The sequence below is a fragment of the Cebus imitator genome, unplaced genomic scaffold, assembly GCF_001604975.1.
Source record: "Cebus imitator isolate Cc_AM_T3 unplaced genomic scaffold, Cebus_imitator-1.0 Scaffold269, whole genome shotgun sequence".
NCBI classification, from domain to species: domain Eukaryota; kingdom Metazoa; phylum Chordata; class Mammalia; order Primates; family Cebidae; genus Cebus; species Cebus imitator.
The window spans coordinates 2,888,400-2,912,085 of NW_016107584.1; the positions used below are offsets into that span (position 1 = coordinate 2,888,400).

The window sequence follows — 23,686 nt, forward strand, 5'->3', positions numbered from 1 at the left end:
GAATAGCCACCATGAGACTTTTGGCATCTTGGCAGCTTGAGTCATTAATTGCAATTATTATATATAACGTAATTCTATGCATCCATGCCTTTTGCCATGTGACTTAGAATTCTTTCCCTGCTGCAGTTGTGTTGAGCTTGGCCATGCAATTTGCCGATGGGTTGTGGGTGACAGACAGTGAGGGAGTTCAGGGGTGAGGCCTCTGGTGGTGCCGTTTGTTTCATTGCCCTCTTGCACTACTGCCATTTGTCGTATGCAGGGTAGTCTCTGGATAGTTGCTGATCCAAAGAGGATGAGAAACTCACAGAGCTGACCCAAACCCAACATGTGCCATAGCCCGGGGCCTAGAGCCTGGATCCCAGAGTCTAGCCTCACCCAGTCAGAGTGCACAAGAGCCATAGACCTGTGAGCAAATTTTAAGGGTGCTCAAAATGCAAAATTGCTGCAGAAATAGCTGAGTATACACTCCACGTGCCTGTTCCTGGTATGGACATATGTACATACACATGGTTCTTCACTACAAGTGGTTGAGTTCATAGAGTATAATTGGAATCTATTGATGATCAACCTAAAACAGTCTAGAAGCATCTTTCTAAATTTATGCAGCAGTGGGCAACACCTAGCTTCTCTATTCTATAGCACAAACTTGCAAAGTGGTACAGAAATTTCCCATATAATCGTCTGTTTATTTCTACTCTGTGCCAGGATACAGATTTTCTTCATCTCTCTCTTACTAACTGATCATGAGATTACATGATCACTTAGCACATCAATTCTTCAAAGAGGGCAATTTCAATTACATGGACGCCTCCCAACATTGTCATTAAGAAGGAAACACAGTAGGCGGCAAAATCCCAGGCTAGACAGGCATACGGGAGAACTAATGATTACCTCCAAAGTCCACATTTCCTTAATTATAGCATCATGTTCAGTAAAGTTAAGGCTTTGTCAGTCGTCTGCTAGAATCTATGCACTTGAAAGGTTTATGTATTTATGGGGGAAGGGAATCTGTATTATTTTAAATTGATATGTTGTACAAGGGGAGGCTACCATCAAAACAGAATGAAATAGATTACACAGCAGTCTTAACTTTTTCAAATAACACATTCTTTTGAAAGAGAGAAAATAAATAGAAGAACAAATCATCTCTGTCATTACACATTTCTAAATCCTGCACTCTTATGGTACCCAAATGGAATTCACTCTACAGAGTGTACATTCAAACATGAAGCAGCTTGATTGCTAATCCTGACAATTGCATAAATTAGTAACAACTCTCCACGAAAAAAAAATGATAAAATTCAATGATGTTTCAAAACAATGTTTAATTTTTTTTCAGGGCCCAGATAAGATAAAATAAATAAGTTCAGCTAGTGTTTCTTGAGCTAGATATGACAAGCTATGCCCTTAAATGAAAAGAAATGCTCTTCTGTGATAATATTTTTTCTCTGAAGGATAAAATAAATCTAATCTAATCTTTTACAAACTATGTACTGTATTAAGCTAGGTTCTGTAGCTCAATAACGAAGAGGGTTGATGCATGGGACTGGGGGATGAGAGAAGAGAAGGAGGGAATAAAAAGGAGGAAATATATCCTACTGAGAATGATGGGCATGAAAAAATTAGTCAGTCATTTTTGGCAATTCCAGGTGACCCTGTCACTCAAATGGTCTATATTTTCCTTCCATGTTTGTGAACAGAGTAGGAAATGAGAGAAATATTTGCCAGGAAAGGATTCTAGCTGAAGTAATATTAGACAGTGTAGTTCATTAGAAAAGGATATCAGACAGGGGTGGAGAAATCTTGGTTCTTACCCTAGTTTCACCCTTACTTTTCCCTGGAGCTTTGGAAGTGTCAGAGCTTTTAGAGTGACTGAGGTTATTAGAATGACAGACGTTCAAATCAGCTTGTGGGTCTCCATTTTATCACCTGTAAAACAAATAACACCTAAACTGGCTACTTCTATTGATTGTAGATAACCAGTGCTAAAAAGACATGTAGGTAATGCTATGCAAACAATATTATTATTTTCATGTCTCTATTTGTATTTATGATTTGATCATGTATTTTATTAATAATATGGTAGGTAATACTGGCCAAGAGGTGAATAAGTTACTCTAAATGGTTCTAACTATTGCTTACCAAAAACTATTTTTCTAGAACAGATGCCAAACGAGTTTTACAATCTGCCTCTATTTAGCTTTCTGGAGTCATTCTTCCAAACCATTCACCATGTTTCTAGTTACCACAAGTGGTTGTTATACCTCAACTATTTACTTTCTATACTGGTTCATGCTAGTTTCCCTGCCCAACTCCCTTCCCTATCGTAGTCTCTGACAAAAGGCACTGACAAAAGGTCTTGAGAGGGTATCCTGTCCCATGATACACTTAGTGAATTCTTCCTTATGTCTTACATTCCCCTTGCTCCCCAAATCCTCTCTCAGCTTCTCCTGTAGTATCGTCTTTAAGTCTTCCCTGTGAATGTCACCAGTCCTCTATCAGGACACATCAAACTAACTCCCACCCTGCCACCCACCCACAGAATGACAGAGGCCTAGATCAGCTCATTCCATGTCCCTCATACACAAGTGCCTTTGGCTTCACCTGGTACCAATGGAGGCTTCTGAAGACTCAGTCTGGGGAGAAGGAGTGGATTCTCCTTGAAAGGAAGAGTGTGATTTAACTCTGCTCACCTCCTTCCACCAGCTTTACTAGAAGGGGTGAAGAGGTGGGCATGGCGAGTAGTCGTTCTTCCTAAGAAACCCAGAGGCAAATACAGCGGATCTCCATCCTAAATCATCTTCTGGAGACCACTTGGCCTGGTGTATCTGAGGACTGCTCTCCCCACCCACACCCAACCCAGGGAACAACTCACAGGACTGATCTTGTAAACCCAACTTCAACCCAACACGCGATTATAACTCCTCCTAATCATATTATTCTGAAGGCTCACTTGCTGTCTTTCTGGGTCAGCTTTTATTTTACAGAAATCAGTGTAAACTCCTGGAGGAACTAAGATGATGACTGGTGCAAATCATCTCTCCAATTACCAAGTTTCTGCCCTGGTGGAGGGGGTGTGGGATTCATTTCAAGTAATAAGGCAACACTTTACCACAAATGTGTGTTTCATAGGAAGCACATGACCACAATGAACTGCACATATAAACAAAATTTCCCAAAAGGAAAAAAAAAGAGGAAAAAAAAACTACTTGTGAATTCTCATAAGAGTACTTGATGAATTGAGAGTCCCAGTAGGTTCATCAAGGGTGTGAGTATCTCAGGAGAGTCTGGATAATGTGATTCACCTCATCTGACTCTCTCCCATCCAATTAATGGAGGATTTAATTTAGATTGTGAATTTATAATCAAAATATTCTTATGCACAGACTGATCCAATAAAAATAAATTCATTGCTACATCATACAGATCTGAGATAGACAACTCTAAACCTTTTTATGGACACTGTGCCCATTATCACAGGAAGACAGAAGGCAAAAGCAATATTTCTGTATCTTTCTCAGAGAATGGAAATAGATGGTTTATGCACAGGCATTTCATAAGTACTACCTTCTTCACAGATACGCAAATGTAGGCTCAATGGCGAAGGGGTTAATTATCTCTTTACTATCCCTGTTATGTACTTACTTTGCCTTTCTAACTTTGTCATTTTGTCTCTCTTTTTTTTCCTACTACAAAAATTCAATCTTTGGAGTCCCAAAATAGGAGAATCTGTGAGGCACTGGCAAGTGTCCTGGACTTTCAGGACTTGTTTTTAATGCTTTAGGATAGAATTCATCTGAGATAAAACTCCTCAATCCAGACTTCATTGTTAACCATTTCCCACATGTGACCCTGGGTACATCACGTGCCCTCTTGCTGCCGTGTTTCTTCACCTGGAAAATGAAGGCAACGTAATAAGGGCACCTTGCCTCATAGGGCTGCAAAGAAGGGTCATTATGAATTCATTTTCCACACGCAAAACCAGAATCATACGGCACAGTAATAAAATAGGAGCAATGAAGACACTGGTATTTTAGGATTCTTAAACTAATGAGATTTATTTATTTTGTTTATTTATTTAGCTTTCAAATGCAATGGAAGACATATTTCAAAACTTGGGTATTACTAAACTTTAAACTGGAAGGCAGATACTCATGGAGAGAGCATATAGTCTGGCATTCTAGGAGTCCTGACCTCACTTTTGCCTTCTCATCACCAGCTGACTGCCTGAGCTTGAGAAAGATGTTAACCCTGCCGGTCTTTCACTTATCCTGTGTTCAGAATGATGAGTTGGATTTCCTGTCTCTAAGTTCCCTGCCATGCCAGCAGTTCACAAATTTCTATTATGGTGAAAGGTCTTCTCCTTTCTTCCATAAACATCAGTAGACATTGCTTCATTTTACCTTATAGCTCATATTTCACTGGCCAGGTATGCAATGATAGGCCAGAATTGTTTCTATATATACCAAGTTGGGACTCGCTTTGAAATAAATTATTTTTTTCACATTATAAAATAAATTCTAAAATAAAATTATATGAAAATGTTTTTAGAAAGAGGGCAGTAACCCATTATTTTACTTATCTTTTTTGACAAAAATTTGGTAGTTTCCTTCATAGTTTTAGGAGAATATAAACTAATACATATTATTTTTACCATTAATATTTTAATAAACACAGGTTTGCAGTATATATACTGTATTAGTCTGTTCTCACAGTATCTCCTAAAAAAGAGATCCGCGAGACTGGGTAATTTATAAAGAAAAGAGGTTTAATTGATTCACAGTTCCACATCACTGGGGAGGCCTCACAATCATGGTGAAAGGTGAAGGAGGAGCAAAGTCACATCTTACAACTTACAGGTAAGGGGGCACGTGCAGGGAACTCCCCTTTATAAAACCATCAGAACTTGTGAGACCCATTCACCATCACAAGAATAGCACAGGTAAGGCTCTCCTCTATGATTCAATCACCTCTCACCAGCACCCCTCTCACAACATGTGGAAATCATGGGAGCTACAATTCAAGATGAGATTTGGGTGGGGACACAGCCAAACCATATCACATACCTATCATGAGACTGTCTTTGTTTATAGAAATCCTTCCTAGCCAGCAAGTATAAATTTATTTTATTTTTTTTAGCAGTTTTATTATATTCCATTATGAGTCTCTACTATAATATGGTCATCCTTTTGATACATTTTTGTGTCTAATTTTCCTCAATCAAAAATGTTCTGTTCAGGGCCAGGCACAGTGTCTCATACCTGCAATCCCAGCACTTTGGGAGGCCAAGGTGGGTGGATTACCTGAAGTCAGGAGTTCAAGACCAGCCTAACCAACATGGTGAAACCCCATTTCTACCAAAAATACAAAACTTAGCTGGGCATGTTGGTGCATGCCTGTAGTCACAGCTACTCAAGAGGCTGAGGCAGAAGAGTCACTTGAACCAGGGTTACAGTGATCCACTGCACTCCAGCCTAGGTGACAGAGTGACACTCCATCCCCCCCCCAAAAAGTTCCATTCAGATCATGGACATAGCGTGTATAAGGATGGTTACCAACGGCTGGGAAGGGTAGTCAGGAGCTGGAGAGGAGGTGGGGATGGCTAATGGATACAATAAAATAGAAAGAATGAATAAGACCTATTTGATCACATAACAGGATGACTACAGTCAATAATAACTTCATTACACATTTTAAAATAACTTAAAGAGTGTAATTGAATTATTTGTAACCCAAAGGATACATGCTTGAAGGGATGAAGGCCCCATTCCCCATGATGTGCCCATTTCACATTGCATGCCTCATGCAATGTACCCCATAAATTATCTCATGGGGCTCGTAAATATATACTCCTACTATGTACCAACAAAAATGTTTTTAAGTTAAAAAATCATTAAAAAAAAATCTCTGTTTAGAATATCCTTATACTTCCATCTTTACAAATGTAAATGACTATTGCAGAATAATTAATTCAAGATAGTAGCTTGAAATCATGTTTTGGGATGTGTTTCGGTTTTTTAATAAGCCTACATGTCAGCATGCACGAGTTATTCAAATATGGCCCAACACCCCGTCCTAGAAGGCAAATGAGGAGTGTATAGAATGTAAGTTATTATATATGATAAAAACTTAATTAGCCATTTGTCTCAAAATGATTATATCTTTTTAAAAATGTCTGCCTCCTTTGTTTACTATAAATATTCATTTAAATACATAAAATATACTAAGCAGCATTTTGCCTGCATCCCATCAAGCAAATTCATTGAGGCGTAAGGGCTATATAAGCAGTGGAGCGGAAGACCATGCTATTACATGGATAAATGCTCCAGAGTTACTGAAGCAAGATAGAAACAATCGCAGGAACATGGGGTTCAAAATATACTGAGGCATCCATGTTTGTGGGCCCGGGTAAAGGAAAAGAATTGCTCATAAATAAGAAAGACAGGGATCCCATGATAGTCCATAAAATTAAGTTCAAGTGTTTAGTTTAATTCAGATAAATCATTCCTGTTATGCCATCTGCCTGTCAGATATTTTATATTCATCAAGAAGCCATGGCTATTTAACAGATGTATATAATGGAACTCTTTATAGGATGATTTTCTTTTAATCACCCAAAGGTCTAATAGGGTGGTTGGCCTGCTTCCCTAATAAAATTTAAATAGCTTTTGCCTCAGGTCAGAGTGAAGTCATCTGTCCTAAGAGGAGTTCATCTGTGACATGCATAATAGCTGCCCAGTCTCAAGAGGCGATGTGAGATTACAGCTTCTGTTGGGAAAATAAATAATCTCTCTCTCTCTCTCTCACACACACGCATACACACACACACACACACACACACACACACACACACCCCCCAAAGGCATTGCAGGCAGCAGTTCACTAACCAAAACAAATTGCAGCCTGTAGTCCTGTCTTTGCCCTACTAAGGCTCCAGAGAGCAGCACAATCTCCTTATCTGTTCCCCCGGCCTGGCACACCTCCTGATTCTTTCCTCTCCCACTACAGAAGCAGAGTTGCCCTGTGAAAGAGACCCCAGCCAGGCTCCAGCAGCTCAGAGACTCTACAGGCTCCTTTCTTAGCCCTCAAGCCCTCAGGCTGTGGTGTTAAATCTCTAGTGTGGTTCTATGGCTTCCCTTCCATTTCCTACCACTCTGCAGCTTCATCCATGCTTCTGTTGTATTTTCTGTTTGGCTTTTAGCGGAGGCTTCAGCCTTAAATTCTGAGTCGGGAGTCACCCCTCAGCCCCATTCTCCAATGCTGAGCCCAGATTCCAGGTCCCAAGGCCCTTATCTGGAAGGAGATTGGGCCTCCCAGGTGATGAGCTAATCATTGGCTAATTACATAACGGAAGTGTGTATACTCACATACACACAAGTTAATACATGTTTCTAATCATTTATGCTTGAGCCTGCCCAGTTACTTTTACAAGTAAAGTTCAAAAGACTTCCCCAAGACTTGCCTCCTCTGCCTCCACATCTTGGATCTGTTTTCTCATTATGAATATCTTTCTACCTTTGTGGCAGTAAAGTTTTGATGTCTAAGGCTGCTCTAGTACTTTTGAGTTCAAGTCCAGCATGGAAAAGTCTCTCTGTGTCTGTTCCTGAATTCCAAGGAACGTATTTGATTGTATTTTACTGGCTTTACAGCTATCTCATGACATGATCGGAACCATAAAATTCCAAAAATTTTTAATTTTCGGAAACATTGATATCTCTGAATTTCACCTGAAGCACATAGATTTTAAGGATTGAAGAGACTCTCTAGGGAAACTCTAGATGCGTTCCTGGAAGAAGAGAGGTTAACTGATGAATTGCCTTATATTTTTGTGCCAATTATTTAGATTAAGAAGTAGTTCAACCCAACAGTTCCTAAGCCCTCACAAAATCAGATAGTGAGAAGCCTTAGCAGTCATCTAGCTCCTGGCTATTCAAAATGTTCCTCAGGGACCAGCCACAATAGCATCACCAGGAAGCTTTTTAGAACTGCAGCATCTCAGAAACCCTGAGACCTATTGAATCAGAATCAGCATTTTACGAAGGTATCCAATATATACAGTAAAGTTGAAAGCTAATGATCCAGATTTAAATCTCAATATACAGCTCTGAAAACTGGAGTGAGGCTAACGAACAGTCTTGCTCAAAGTCATACAACTGCTAATTGGTAGAACTGGTACCAGAAATAGAATCCAGGTCTCTTGTCCTTTAGCGGTGGTTCCACTTCAAGTTGGAACATTACTTGGCACGGTGAACTTTTTTTTTCAATTATGATTTTTTAATAATGTTTTTGCTATCAAGACATGCAAATCAGGGTATAAATCATTATGCATTTAGCATAGTGGTTCAGAAGTACAATCAAAGAGGCCTGAATTTGAATCTCAGCTCTAGCATTTGCTACCTCACAAATTTGGGAATGTTATTTGACCTCTGAAAATATAGTTCCCTTATCTACCTGCCTCAAAAATTACTCTAGGAATTGAAAGAGATGCGGCATCTATGTAAATTATATACGTTCGAAACTTGATTAGCATCAGAGCCTATAAAGCTAAAAAATATTATTGTTATTGTTTTCCATAGGATAATATTTTTCATTTCATTTTTCCTCATCCATATCTTTTTGGAGATCAGCAATACAAAATAGATAAAACAGATTACCTCCTATCAAGGAGAGTGTACTCTTTCAGAGGAGACAGAGGAGCTACAAATTGAGCTGTGACAAACCCGAAGCCAACAGCAGGAACATAGCACCTACAAAGCACAGACAGGAAGCAATTAATTTTGCCTAGAAAAGGAGACTAAGACTTCACCGGAAAAAATTACAAGAGCCTGCCCCTTGATGTGAGCTTGGGAGTTCTTCAAGGTATTCCATTAAATTTAGTTTTTGAGGAATTAACAGGTATTTGGTGTTAACGGTTGGGAGCAATAAAAAGTTAATAAGATTGTCCCCCCCATCAGAATCACAGAATCCTAAAGTGCAGAGCTAAAAGTGATTTATGATGGAGGCTGAGATGTCTGCCTGATATTTCCCCACTCCCTTGCAGTGAAATGAAGACCTGTCACCAGTTGTCAACGATGAGCTGGGGACAGAAGTGATGTGTATGGGTTCCAGAACAGAATACAGAAGAGAAGAACTCTTATTCTAGATGGCGCACTTACAAGATGATAGCACTTCAGTGACAGTGTGCAGCAGAGTCACCCATGGCCCAAGTCAGACAGGCTATGCAAATGAGAATGCATTCTGGTGGTGTTCAGTCATCAGATTGGGACTCACTTGTTGCCGTAGCATAATGCGGACCACCCTGACTTAACATCTGATGTTAATGTTCATGGAAAGTGACTCTTCATTTTATAGCAGAGGGAAGGATGGCCTAGAAGAAGAGGAGAGAAAGGGATGGGCCTCAGATGAGGTGGAGGACCCAGGTTGTTGCTAAACCAATCTAAATATTTTACTAAGCAGCAATTTATAATAATATTTTACCTACTCACACAACAATATTTTTTAGAATGTGATCCTGAAATCCTCATAAGGACGTGCACTCTGGTGTGGCCCATGACACTTCAGCATGTCATTGGGTCATAGTGCATTTCAGTATTACAAAAACAGTTATGAATTGCCTTAAGCAAAACAGACCCATCTGTGTGTCTTTGCATGCTACTTCAAAGCCACCCAACCATCTAAAACCAAACTTCTCAGGAATAAATAGGCAACAAGGTTGAGTCCCAGCGAGTGGCATTTTTTACCTCCAGCAAATTTTCACAGCTGAGTGGTAAACTCCTCCCAAACAACAATTCTAATGGGAGGCTGACAGACTTCTAACAAAAGCAGTTCCAATGTGCCACTATAATAACCTACTTCTTTTGATTGCATTTATTTTTAATGATTATTTTCTCTGTATGCCAGTCCAACCTGTGCTGCCAACCCAGAGAGAGGGGGAGGGGAGGAAGCCGAGGACTCAGCACGTTGTCTTGGGCTGCACTGCCACCTAGAGGTACTAGGATAACCAACCTACTGCTGTCAGAGTAGCGGCAGCTGTGGAGTTAATAGGGGACCTACCTTCCACTGCATGGGGCTGGGTAAAATAACTCAGTTTCACTTAAACAAAAGATTATGAAATAAAAAAGCATGACCATGGGTATGTTCGTGACAATTATTACTGGCCTTAAAGTGGGAGGTCCTTTAAGGAACCGTTCTGAGGGACAATTGGAAAAGGGTACAGAGGTTAGATTTGATTTGCAGCTTGAACTGAATTGGCAGAAAATCATTTGGAAATGGAATGTTACAAAAGTCTGAATAGGTCCATATGGTTGGAACTGCAATTAGATTGCAAAAATAGAATTTATTGGAAAGTTACTAGGGCTCAACTCATAGGACAAGAAGTATTGTGGGGACAGAAAAATTAAGGCCAATGACAACTTGTTTCACACTTAAGTTCTGCAAATGACAGAATTCGACAAATATATTCCTGATAACTGTCACTATCTTGAGGGAAAATTCAAAAGGCTTCTTATTGATAAGGTCTTTATTTGACTTTCTCCTCAGGCAATGTCAACTTGTGCACAAATACAAACCATTTTAAATAAACATGAGAAATTTGTATTTCATGAAGAAGTGACTTCAACAGTATTAATACAAACTCAAGTTCAGGGAAAAGATGATTTAGGCAGGCTTTTGGAAAGATAATGATTTAGTCAACATTATTAATGATACTTACAATAAGAAATAGGTTAAAATTTGAAACGAATCATTCCTGACATCAGGGATTTTCAGCTGCCACCTCTTCATGACATTTTAAGCCAGTAATGTGGCTCCTCTTGAACTTAAGGAGCGCATGTACATCAGTAACACATTCTAGGGACTACAGACCATGTGGCTGCCTTTGTTTGTATAAATTCTGTGCAAGCAAAAAATAATGTGGAAAGGACAATAAAGCAAATCCTCTAAAAAGGAAAACAAGTATTTTGCAGTGCAAAAATTTCAAAGAACAAAATTCAGAGCTAGGCAAATTAACAATCCTACTCCTTGGAAGACATGGTCATTTTTAGAAGGGCAAAGCTTGCCACAGTTAACTGTTTGTATTTTTAAGCACTCACTAGGGTTCTGGTGCCAACTTAGTGCTTTACTCATTTTGTTGTGAAACAATCACATGTGATGAATCCTATTGTATCCCCATCTTACAGATGAGGATTGGGAGGCACTGACAGGCTAAGCAAATTTGGAGGTAAAGCCTGGATCCAGACCTAGGTAGGTAGTGTGTCTCCGGAGTCTCTATTTGTTTGTTTGTTTCAGAGAAAGGTCTTGCTCTGCCAGCCAGGCTGGAGTGCAATGGCATGATTATAGCTCATTGTAGTCTCAAACTCTTGTTTGGCTCAAGCTATCCTCCCACCTCAGCCTCTTGAGTTGCTAGGACTACAGATGTATGACACCATGACTGGCTATTTTTTTTTTTTATGTTTTAATTTTTGTTGAGACAAGGTCTCACTATATTGCCCAGGCTGGTCTCCAACTCCTGGCCTCAAGATATCCTCCCACCTTGGCCTCTCAAAATGCTGATATTACAGGTGTGAGCCACCAAGTCCAATCTCAAGTCTGTACTCTGAAATGCTAAATTTAACACTGTGTCATTAAAAAATATTTTCTATAGGACAAGTTAAGAGACTGCAATGCTTTTTTCTGTGCAGTTGTTCAAGATGGTGTTTCAGAAAGGTGATTTTATGAAGGTTATTGCTCATATTTGCTGCCACTCTAGTTTCTTTACTTCTTGGATTCCAGTTCAGGTCAGGTTGTCTGGCTGGTAACAAGGGCCATAAACTTTTATCAGTGTTCTTAGGCCCAGTGATTTTTTTCTACTAGATCCTTATCTGCTTACAACTGAACTAACCCATTTTTTAGTCATCCGATGAGGACTTTCTTTTTTTCACCCAGAATTCCTGTACACTCCCCCCTCCCAGGCTTGGGCAAAGGTGAATTTTCTGAGGTCTAGTGTACCGGGTCTAGTGTACTGGGTCTGAGATAGGTGATCGATAAATATTTGAATAGAATCAATGGAGGCATTTTAGAAGCTTAATCAAGCCAGAGGCATTTTTCAATATTGATGGGATCCCTGGCAGCACTTGTAACCTCATCCTGGATCCAAGGTGGTTGAAGATAGAAAGTGGTCAATTGGCCAAAAGGCATTCATTGTTCTCCCCAAGGTACCCTTTGAAAGAATTGAAACCTTGAAAAGACTCAATAATAAGAATTTTACTGATTCAAAAAAAAAAAATCAGCCAAGGGAAATAAGGATCATTTGCACATGTCATTAAACTGAATGCCTCTTTGTTGTACCTTGTAGATCTTTCTAGCTACTGAGGGTTAAAAAAGAGGTCACTATGACTCCTCAAAGTTGCCACTGTTCATACAACATATTCAGTTGGCAAAAGGTTTAATTACTGCCTCATGCTATCAGGATATAATAAAATCTAAATTATCCATTGGGTTGGAGAAAAGGAACATGGGGGAATATGAAATCTGGAGGTATACTCCTAATACTAATCCCATTGGACTGTAGCTTTTGTTTCTCTCATTCAGAAGTATAGACTGAATGACTGAAAAAAGAACTAACCAACAGATAAACCAATGAGGAAACAAGTAAATGAAGAAACCAAGATGTCCTGGGTCAATCAAAGGTAAAATGTTGCTATAGGCAGCCCTGCTTGTACCTCTTTGCAACAGACAACCAAGTAGACCATTTTCTCTTTGTACATAGGCAGTGTCTGGAGCCAGGAGGTGCATGCTAACTAGTGATCTGGCTGGCCTGGCCAGGAGGGGGTGGCTCCAGCAAGCTGAACTCCACAGAACCAGAGAGCATTCATAGCCTCATGTCCAGGAGAGAGTGCCAGAGAAGGAAGCCAGAGGCGCGTGTCTGCAACGAGTTGTCAGGACAAAGGAGGTTGGTGGTATTGGAAGTCAACAGAAAAAGCTAAGGTGAGGATCCAAGAGGTTAGAGAGCCACAGAAGGTCAGCCAAGCAGATTAGAGTTGGTGGGCAGTCTGTGCCAGCACTGGAGACCACAGGTATTTTGCTTCACTGGGCTTTCTTTTGGCTTTGTGTTTATTTTTTAAATGGCTAATACATGTACATGAAGCCAATCTCCGAAGGTTCTAAAAGGGATGCCAAGCAGTAATCTCATTCTCACTCTTGTCTCCCAGTTCCCCAATTCTCCTCTCCTGCATTTCTTCTGTAACCTTCCATACATAGGCTATGCGTAACTAAGCATATATGTATTCATATCCTTTATACCACAAACCACATCATAGTATACATATCATTCTGTATCTTTCTTTTTCACTTGACAATACATCTTAGACATGGTTCCAGAGCAGTATATGTAGAGCTGGTTCATTCTCCCTGATGCTGCATAATACTCCATTGTATAAATGTACCATAATTTATTTAACTCATTTTTAAATGAATATTTAGGTTGTGTTTCAATAATGCTGCAATGATAAGGCATTTTGGATGTGTAGACATATCTGTGAAAGTGAAACTCTGAGTTCCAGAATATGTGCACCTTAAATTATGATAAATATTGCCAAATTATTCCCCAAATGGGTGATATCTATTAATACTCCAAACCATGCATGTGCCTGTTTCCCCAAATACTTCCCAACACAATTTACTATCAAACCTTTTGCAATTGACAAGTTAATCATTAGGAAAAGTGATATATCATTATGGTTTTAATATGCATTTTCTTATAATGGATGATATTGAAAAACTTCTTATGATAAAAATTGACACAGATGAAAATTGATTAGGACCCATTTGAGAGGCCTCCAATCTAAGGAGCCAGTATTCTGAGAACCAAGAGACATAGGTTTGAAGTTTGAGATACTGTTTCATTGATGAAGCACCTACAATGTGCAGTTATATTTGATCCTCAAGTAGAATTCTGCTCTTCCACAGTGCTATTATTTATAAGAACAAATCTGATTTACTGATTTTTCTAAAGCTACGTTTCTGATAAGGGGAAGAGTTAGATCCATGTCTCAGTCAATTGTACTCCACACCCTGTGCTTTTTCCGAGACCTGGTTTTACTAACTACTACCTTGGAACCAAAAGACCAGTGGATCTGAGATCAGAAAACCTGGGTATGTCCATCAGTCTGCTGCTCTTTGGTGGGGTCTCAGTTTTCTCAACTAATTTGTCAAAAAACTGTAGTTGTTACCTTAAAGTTCTTCCAGGGCTCAGACTTTTAAGACTTTGTAGTACGGCAAAAATTCTGATGTCTTATGGGTAAAGGAAAATCAAGTGTCCTGGGTTATCCAAATGCATCATCACTCCATCTCCTAGAAATTGAGAGCTGATATATTTAAATACCTCACTTAGAAAATGACTACCACCTTAATCTCCTTCCTAGATGCCATCAGCACTGGGGAGGGAGCATTTTTTGCTTTTGTTCATCTCTTTAGAACTGTTCCTCTATCCCTCTCTTTTCTCTTTTTTTGCTTTTTTCCCAGTACTTATGTACAGAGTCACCTTAGGCTAAGAAAACACAACTGAAAAGAAACTTTCTGCTAAACTACAGTTCATCTGAATGTTGTTTCTTTGTTTTTGACGTTTTGAGGCGGTCTGCAGCCTCCTCTCCAGAGTAAGGACAGGCTGGTGAGAGGAAGCAGAGACAGAGCTTCCCAATGGCCCAAGGCTCCCAAGTGAGCATATCCCTTTAGACAATAAAGTTGTCATGCTCTTTATCGGTAAGATTTTTTAAGGAGAAAAAAAATCTCTGCAAGTTAGCTGCTCACATTTGTATCACTCCTTGACCTAACTAGCACATAACTCACTTCATCTGGTGTTCATCTGATATTCTACGCAGAGAGGCGGGGAAACAGCATGGCACATAATTAGAACATCCACTCTGATCATGGACTAGGTGTCAAGCAATGTGCAAAGCACTTAACTTTCTTTACTTTCTAATGAGCAAACTAAAACTCAAGATATGTTTTGTAAGTTACCCAAGGTCACAGAATTAGGAAGTGGCAGAAGTGGAATTCAAGGCCAGGTCTATCAGGTTCCTAAGCCCAACTGTACACAATTCTGGGTTCAATGACCTCTGTTCCAACTAGGCAATTCCTAGGTCTTGGAAGTCCTCTAGACATGCATTCTCAAGGCGGGTGATATTGTGCCCAAGGGGGAAACATTGTTTCTCTTAGGGGAAGATGAGAGGGACCTTACTTTTCAAATGTATAAAACACAGCTATGGCTGGGCACAGTGGCTAATGCCTATAATCCCAGCACTTTGGGAGGCCAAGGCAGGCAGATCTTGAGGTCAAGAGATGGAGACCATCTGGCCAAAATGGTGAAACCCCATCTCTACTAAAAATACAAAAATTAGCTGGGCATGGGGGCGCACGCCTGTTGGATTTGTATGTTTTTACCTTTTCTTGCTTCATCAGCCAGTGTTCACGACTCTAAAAGGGCTAACTAAATCAGAGTGGTTTCAGGGCAGTAACAAGGCAGGAGGTGGGCTGAAACATATTCTTGCAACCGCCATATTTTACTTGATCTTCAATACTCCTGGCAGGCAAGAATTGCTGGCCACCTGCATTCTTTTTCTTCTGTGACATTTATCTCCTGTAGTGTTAGCACCATATTCCCCTTGTTTGGAGCCTCGAGGGGAGTGTATCAGTAAATAGAGATCAGCGTAGAGTAAGCTGGACAGAGCAGGAGGACCCAGCCCTCCTTCCCATGGCAAGCTTCTAGGCTGCAGCAGATCTGAGCCAGAGGAGTGAGAAGACTTGGCACCACCAAGTCGGGCTTGGCATTTTGATTGCTACATGGGAATCCTCATCTGAATATATATGTTTGCAACTTAAACATAGTATATGTTTTTAACCCAGAGCAGATAGGAATCCCTATTTCTATCATGTTTAGGAAAAAAAATTTACCTGTTTATTTTCACTAAACTCTAACTTAAGCTTAACCTTCATTTAATATGAAAGGCTAGCAACTAAACCTTGGTAGTATTATCAGTACCTGTGACTGTGTGACCAAGAGAAATCACAGATATTTACAGTTCACATTAGAGTCTTGTAGATGTCTTGAAATACTGTTCACCTTCATCCCTATGTGGTGGTTTTAAGACCTATCACCAGATCTTGTAGTTTCATGTGCCATTAAAGCAGTAGTAATCCTGCTAGTATCACCAATTTCAAAAAGTATTTTGGAAACAGTCTTTCAATATCATTGGTTTGCTTTATAATATTGTATTTTATTTTATTCATTCAAAAACATGATTCTGAGGAGTTCCTGGGCTTCAAACAGGTCTGTGGCATAGAAATCTTAGGTCCCTGATCTAGAGGAGTCAGAAAATCATGAGTCTGCTGAAGTGTGTACATGGAGGAGAAAGTTTACCCCCTACTCAAAAAATTATAAAGGAAGGCTGGAATCACTGGACATGCCAGGCACACAGTGAATTGATCATGACAACCCAGTCTAATAAAGTGCTATGATGGGCACTGGGGAAGATATGCATGGAAGGGAGGATCTGGCACAGACTTTGGAGATGGACATAGCTGCTGGATGTGATTTCTGAAATGAGGTGTGCAGGATGTACAGAAGTTGGGTAGGGAAACTTGAGTGGACAGTGATATTCCAAACAGAAAGCAAGGCCTAAGTAAAGGGCTAGAGGTGAGAGAGAGCATGGGGTGTCTAATAGTTTCCTATGCCCCAGTGTAGACTTTTGGTTGGAGAAACGTGGGAGGAGCCAGTATGTGGATCTTCCTTTTGTTTACAAGTTTGCTGTCAAACCCTACCAGAATGTAATTTCTTTGACACTCTGTCTTATCCACCGTGTATCTCCACCGTCTAAAATAGTACTCAGGACTAGTATAGTTGGGCTCAGTAAATATTGACTGACTTAGTGAGTGAACAGGCAGGAGCCAGATCATGAAGAGCCTTAGACATCATGTTAAGAAGATTTTAGATTTTATCTAAATGGTAAAACATCTGTTTCTAAAATGATTGAGCAAGAAGAAATTTGTGGCAAATTAAATAACATTAATTTTACCCCTAAAATCAAATGGGAACTACTCGTAAGGCTCTCTTTGAAAAGGTAATTATCCAGCTCTCAAGTTCTACTCCATATTCAGCAATGGGAAAATGTGCAAGAAAACTTGGACTGAAAGATATTCAGAAAGCCAGCATCCTAAGGACAATGAGGAACTCTGTAAATCTTAAGTCAAATGCTATGAAACGTGGCTCATGAACTACCGGTCAGACAGATCACAAGTTAAAGGGCCTATGACTAAATTCTCACCTCTACAAAAAAATTAGTATAAACTCACAAATAAATCTTATATGTGGGTGCAAAAAAAAATTTCAGGAAAAATAAAGAAAGTGCATATTCCTAGAATTTTGCATATGAAAATTTACCTTACCCTGTTATTTAAAGTTGAAGTATTTTTATCTTTTTCTACATTTACAGCTATGGAAACATATTTCAATGCTGATATCTGGAAAGAAAAGTTTTTTTTTTTAATTTTAAATCTTACAAAATAATATGCTTTCCTCGAGATTCATTCCTATCTTGTGGATTTTGGGATGTATCTACAGGCAATCTTTGTTTTTCAACAGACTATTTGTCATATTATAAACATAAAGGTCAGTTTCCATTTAGTTAAAGAATTCCATTATCCCACTACCATTTTCACTATCATTTAGATTCAAAATCCCAGTCAGGGCCCAGTATTTTCCTTATCCCTTCCACTACTTGATCCTAGCAGCCATTAATAAATGGAGATCCTACCCCAATCATGATTCCATTACACTTTTCCATTCTAATTTTCAGAACCTTATTTCTCTCTCCTTCTTTCTTCCTCTGTTAATCCACCCTACACAATAACCTATCCTATATGATACTCCAACTTTGTGTGCATTGAAACACCAAGAATGTACATGGAAGGTAGTCAATGAATTTATGTCAAAGAATCTTCTGAAATGTTCTATCCCCCATGTGACCTGGCATGCTCTTGGAGTTCTGTTATTCTTTGGTGGCAGTACCCAGGGTCTTGAACAAGACCAATGCAGCCAATGGTGCTGCAAAATGTCTGTTTAATAGAGGGCAATCAAAGGGTCAGGCACTATTCAAGCCCTTTACATATATAACTCATTTAGTTTTCAGAACAACTTCAAAAAAAAAGTACTGATATCCTTCTTATTTTACAAATAAAGAAGCTTGGATACACAGAGGTTAAGTCCCTTGCTCATAGTTACCCTACTAGGTCCGAGGCCAGGTTCAAACCCAGGCAGGGTGGCCTCAGAGCTCATACCCAAGGACATTAAAATATACTGCCTCTTACATTGTCCACCATCATCATGTATGCGTGTCTATGTGTGCATGTGAGGGGGGAGTGTTTGCGGAAACTCTTTGCAACGCCTTTCTTATTTAACCACTTAATTCTTTGATTATCCATTCAACAATTAGTACTATTAAAGTATCAAGCACTATACACAACAGAAGGGAGGCAGCAGCAGACAAGGTGGCTAAAGGCATGGGGCATCTGTCTATGTAACAAGTATAAGGGCAACAAGGATGTTGACAAATTTTAAAAGGTGCTACAGGAGTGAGAGCAGGCAGCCTCAGCCTATTTGGGGTGCATGGGCATATGAAGGTAGAAAGAAAGGGGTGAGAATCAGAGAAAAGATCTAACTCTTCAGAAGACAGGAGGATGGCCAGAGCACTGACATTCTTCCACAAAAGCCTCACTAGTCCTGGCTGTCCTGCCCCAAGCTGGTCTACTGCTGCCCTGTTGGCCAGGATGACTTGTCTGTACCACAGCACTGAACACCAGGCATGCATTCTTCTCTCCCAACACTCAGCTCGCCATGGCCAGAAAAGACAAGTGTTTTAGAGGTATGGTTTCAGGCAAACACATCCTAGAATTAAAATTACTTCAGGGATATCTGCAGTAAAGCTGAAGGAAACACCCCAAAGGCCAAAGGAAGCAAGCTTTATTGAATTTACAATGCAGAAAATATTTGTAGTCCTTAGACATTTGCATTGCTATAAAAATTATACTTTATGGTATAATTATTAATGGTTTGAAGAGAAATAAACAGTATAAATGAAATATGGCCCATACAATGAAAATGTAAACCATATAAATCAAAATCATAAAACAATTATTCAATACTCAGAGGCCTACTTAACATATACATATGAAATTTCTTACAGACACATACAATAAAAGCCCACAAAAACCATCACTCTGAAGCTGATCACTGTACAAATATGAAAATAAATCTTTATCTTTAACCTCAATTTTATCTTCAGCAGGAGGGCTGTGCAACTTGGGTTTATGCAAATCACATCAAGTATTAAATAATCAAATGTCACATGTCATATAAAGCAGCAAGTGAAACAAATAAATTATGAAAATTCATGGGCTAAAAGTTAACAGTGAAAAATATCTCCTTATCCAACATTATTTTCCATAATGAAATTAAAATATTTTCCAATGTATCAGGATGCATTTAAAAACGGAGTGTAATATAACATTGATTTTAAAAGCTCTTAAAGAAAAACAGAGACAGGGTGAATAACTTCCATAGTAATATGCAAATGTATCAAGTTAAGTCTAAGGTAAAAACATTAAATGTTTGTCCTTACTGAAAATGCGCTTTAAATTTGAAAACCCCTTCATAAAATCAAAATGTTGGTACACCATGATCTCCCAGCACTGCAGCATACAGAGCTTTAAGTAGCTTCTTTTTAAACATGATTGCTAACCAGAGCTCTAAGTCTCCAATTTGGATTACATTACCAAAATATTTATCATCAGGGCTCAAACAGTTAAAGACAATTAGCTTGTCTATCAAAGGCACCGGTGTAATCTCATCAACTTGGGTATATTGACATGACAATCCAGAGGTAAAGACCACAAAAATACTTCTGTATTACAGGCATACTCTTATTTACAGATTGTAAAACCAATATAAAGAGACACTTTGGAGAAAATAAATAAAGGCAACACAGTAACATATAAACTAACACAGTTTTGTGCAACTGCACCAAAACCTAAACATGTGTCCCATATATCAGACCCAATCTCACCCATCTCATCAAAAGATGCCACTAAGGCAAACAGCCATGGCAAAACTTCTGTTTCACCATGCCACATAATACTCCCCTTATTCTGAAATATTTCCCATAAACAAGGCATTCTTTATGATTAGAAATGTAATCTTTTCTTTTTCTGGAACCAAGAAACAGGAATTCATGGTAGAGTTACAGTGGATAGATCCAACTTTCCAGCAAAAATATCAGATGTCTTCAATAGGGAGAAGCCATGTTTATAAAAGTTAAATGATGATGTAGCTATTTAGAATCTTTGCATGTAATACATCGAGTAATGCCCATTTTTTTTAAAAACTGAAGCTTGGGGAATTTAAGGTTCTATCACAAACACCATGAACAGAAAAATGATTGCTACATGGAATTGTTTTAGTTCAACAAAAATAAATGTTTTTAGCTTATATAGTAGAATAAGTAAGTTCCTTCAGCAAGCTACTTGGGGTCTGGACCTATATGAAGCAAGATAAATTAGAATCTTTTGTTGCAGTCCTACCACCCTTGACTTCTTTGGCTCTTAGAGGCTTTTCAGTGGGGAAGTCTGGGAAGCAATGCAGGTTCTGGAAGAAGAGCAAGCCCAAGCAGGTCATTGGTGATGATGAGCCACCAGTCACTTACACAAAGGACCCTGGCTCACCTTTGCTGATGTCGATTCCTCTTTTAAAGACATTATTTCCAAATCATGCACAGTATTTCTTTCATTAATTATTACTAAAGGAAGTTAATGTTAGCAACTAAAGAGTTAGGGGACTTGCATTATATTACAGGTTATGCTTCCTAACCATGGGACGCTTAGAAATCAGCAGGGATAGATATTTTCATTTTGCAAAATGTTAAATCACTCTAAGTACTAGTATACTTTTTTAGTGAGATAATTCACACCATAAAATTCGCCCTTTCAAAGAACACAATCCAGTGGTTCTTAGTATATTCGAACAGTTATGTAACTATTATCATGATTCCAGTTCCAGAACATTTTCATCATCCCCCAAAGAAACCACATACCCATTAGCAGTCACTCCTTTCCCTCCCTTTCTCAGCCTCTGGCAACCACTCCATCATGGATTTTTTTTTTCTTAGTGAAGAGTGACAACTTTCCTGGGCATTGTGCTTTCAGTAGTATGTGGCTTTACATGTTTTCATTAGAAAGTTTAACACCAAATTTAAACAATGGGCTTTATAAGTATTCTGAGATCATGAAATACTCTTTTATACACAACTATTTTTGTCTCAAACATGTTTCTTTATACATAAAAAAATAGATGTTTCTGTTTTCATGTTTTTCTCTATTAAATTCTGTCCTTAATTCAGAAGTGAGAAAAATCAATATTCCAATATTTAAAAAGCAGGAATAACCACAGTTCTTCCTTCCTACTGCTTCCCACAGAATCTGTGAGGTGCCAAGGGCTGCAAGTCCTTGGAGGGCAAGCTGCTCATTTCACAGGTGAAGAAACAGATGCAACATGGGCTGGTGACATGTCCAAGATCATAAGGCCAGTGAACAGAAAAGCTAGGATGAGAACCCCCTTTTACTAGAACTTTAGTATCAAGTATTTAAATGCAGCCTTAGGTTACCCACAAAGTCAGGTACCATGTGAATCTAATGATGCCAGTTTCTTGTACAGCTTTGATCTGAGCATGTGATTTCCTTTTTTAAAACCATTTTAAACACATTTACGATTATCTTTTAAGACCTGTAAGGACATGACTAGTCTATTTAAGCAGAGGGCCCAAATCAGTCATGGAAGCAAAACAAAGAAGAGCCAAAGTTTCAGAGCGGCCCGAGAGCAGGGTTCAGGTTTCCTGCACTGCAACTCTCCATGTGACAGTGTCAGTGGGATGCACCACTCTATTAAGAGCCAAACAAGTCACACAGATTCAGTATGCTGGAAATGAAGACTTCACAGGCCAAGGATGTTTGGGATTTAGCCGTTGCAACAATTCTTCATCTGTGGTGACTTTTTGGAATTGGTCCCGGTCAGATTGGTAATGGATTTGCTGTCATCCTTGTCAGTTCTCTTTTTCACTTCTCTGAGAGAGAGAGGAAGAGAGAGAAAGGATTACTGAGGTATAAAAACTAAGCCACAGATGGCTCTGTAGAAATGAAAAGAGCCATGCTGAGTGTCTGCATGGCCTTCTAGACACTGTTCTAAATGCTTTATAAGTGTTGACTTAATCTTTATAAGAATCATATAAATATTTTGTGCCCCATTTTGCATGTGAGAAAATGAAGGCAAAAAGAGGGTAAGACAGTTCCCTTAGGTCAGATGACTACAGAAGTGGGATTCAAACCACACAGGCTGGCCCCAGCACCTGTTTTCTAAGCTGTTTCTGAGGACACACACACACACACGCGCACACACACACGCGCGCGCACACACACACACACACACACACCCTCTTCCCCTCTCTCTCTCCTGAGGTTTCAGGATGCTGTAGAACCTGTAATATATACAGCATGCTCCTTAACACTCTGGAACCTGGTTTCCAGCTTCATGTAATGCTTGCTGAGCTTAACAAAAGCAGTGGTGATTTTATAACCATTCTTTAATTAATCATGGTCATGGAGGTAACAATGGATTGTGTCATCTTAAGTTTCTTCCAGTATTAACTGCTAGAGGCAAGACTCACAAAAAATGTTTTACTTTCCAAGATCTTATGAAAACCCCCTAGGGAAGTATCCTTCTAGGTGTAGCCCCTGGGGATGCTTGTGAAATATGAAGACCCGGAAGTCTTAGACAAGATGAATGGCTATCTCTGTGGATGAAACGAGTGCCTCCCTAAGATGGCTCCAAATAATTCTGCGCTTTTCAGTGCCGGATGCCTCTCCCATCAAGAGGTGAAAGTTTGCCCCACTACCCTCTTGGTCAGGGCTGGCTCTCTACCTGCTTTCATCGGTAGAATATGGAGGAAATGGTGTTCTGTGACTTCTAAACCCAAGTGTTTACAATGCCGGGCTGTATCAACCTCTACCCTCTTCAAAGTCCAGGGTTCAAGAAGTCCAGGGTTACTCAATGGAGAGAGGCCACCAGAATGGCCCTGGGGACTGAGATGCCATGTCCATGTGAAGCCACAAGGAGGAACATCCCGGTGGCTGACATCCAGCCCAAGCTACAGCTCTGGTGGCCATCTAACTGCAAACATAGGAGATACCCATGCAAGAGCAGTCCAGAAACTTTCCAGCTGAGATCCAGCCACCTCTGCCACTTGTGAGAAATAAAAATTGGTTGTTGTTTTGGGGAACCAAGTTTTGGGATGGTTTATGATGAAGCACTTAGCTGAAACTACCGGGAATCCGTGTGCCTCCAACAGAGCCACACTGCTTAACAAAAATACAATGGAATCCATACATGTCAGTTTGAATTATTTAGTAGCCAGATTTTTAAAAGGCAAAAAGAAATAGGTAAAATTAATTTTATTAATATATTTTATTTAACCCAGTATAGCAGAAATATTGTCATTTCAGCATGTGGTCAATAAAAACACTATTAATGAGGTATTTTATAATGTGTAGAAGGCCTTCAAAATCCACTCTATATTGAATACACAGTACATCTGAATTTGCATTAGCCACA

At 39.4% G+C, this 23,686-nt stretch overlaps 1 protein-coding gene across 1 annotated transcript in view; it reads right to left on the reverse strand.

Moving 5' to 3' along the window:
• Positions 1–18,974: 18,974 nt before the first annotated feature.
• The window catches only part of RASEF (RAS and EF-hand domain containing), a 75,371-nt gene continuing 70,659 nt past the window's right edge, over positions 18,975–23,686 (reverse strand). The window contains exon 17 of the mRNA XM_017500752.2: positions 18,975–22,142. Coding sequence (XP_017356241.1) covers positions 22,037–22,142 — 106 coding nt within the window. The 3' untranslated portion in view covers positions 18,975–22,036. The remainder of the gene's footprint in view (positions 22,143–23,686) is intronic.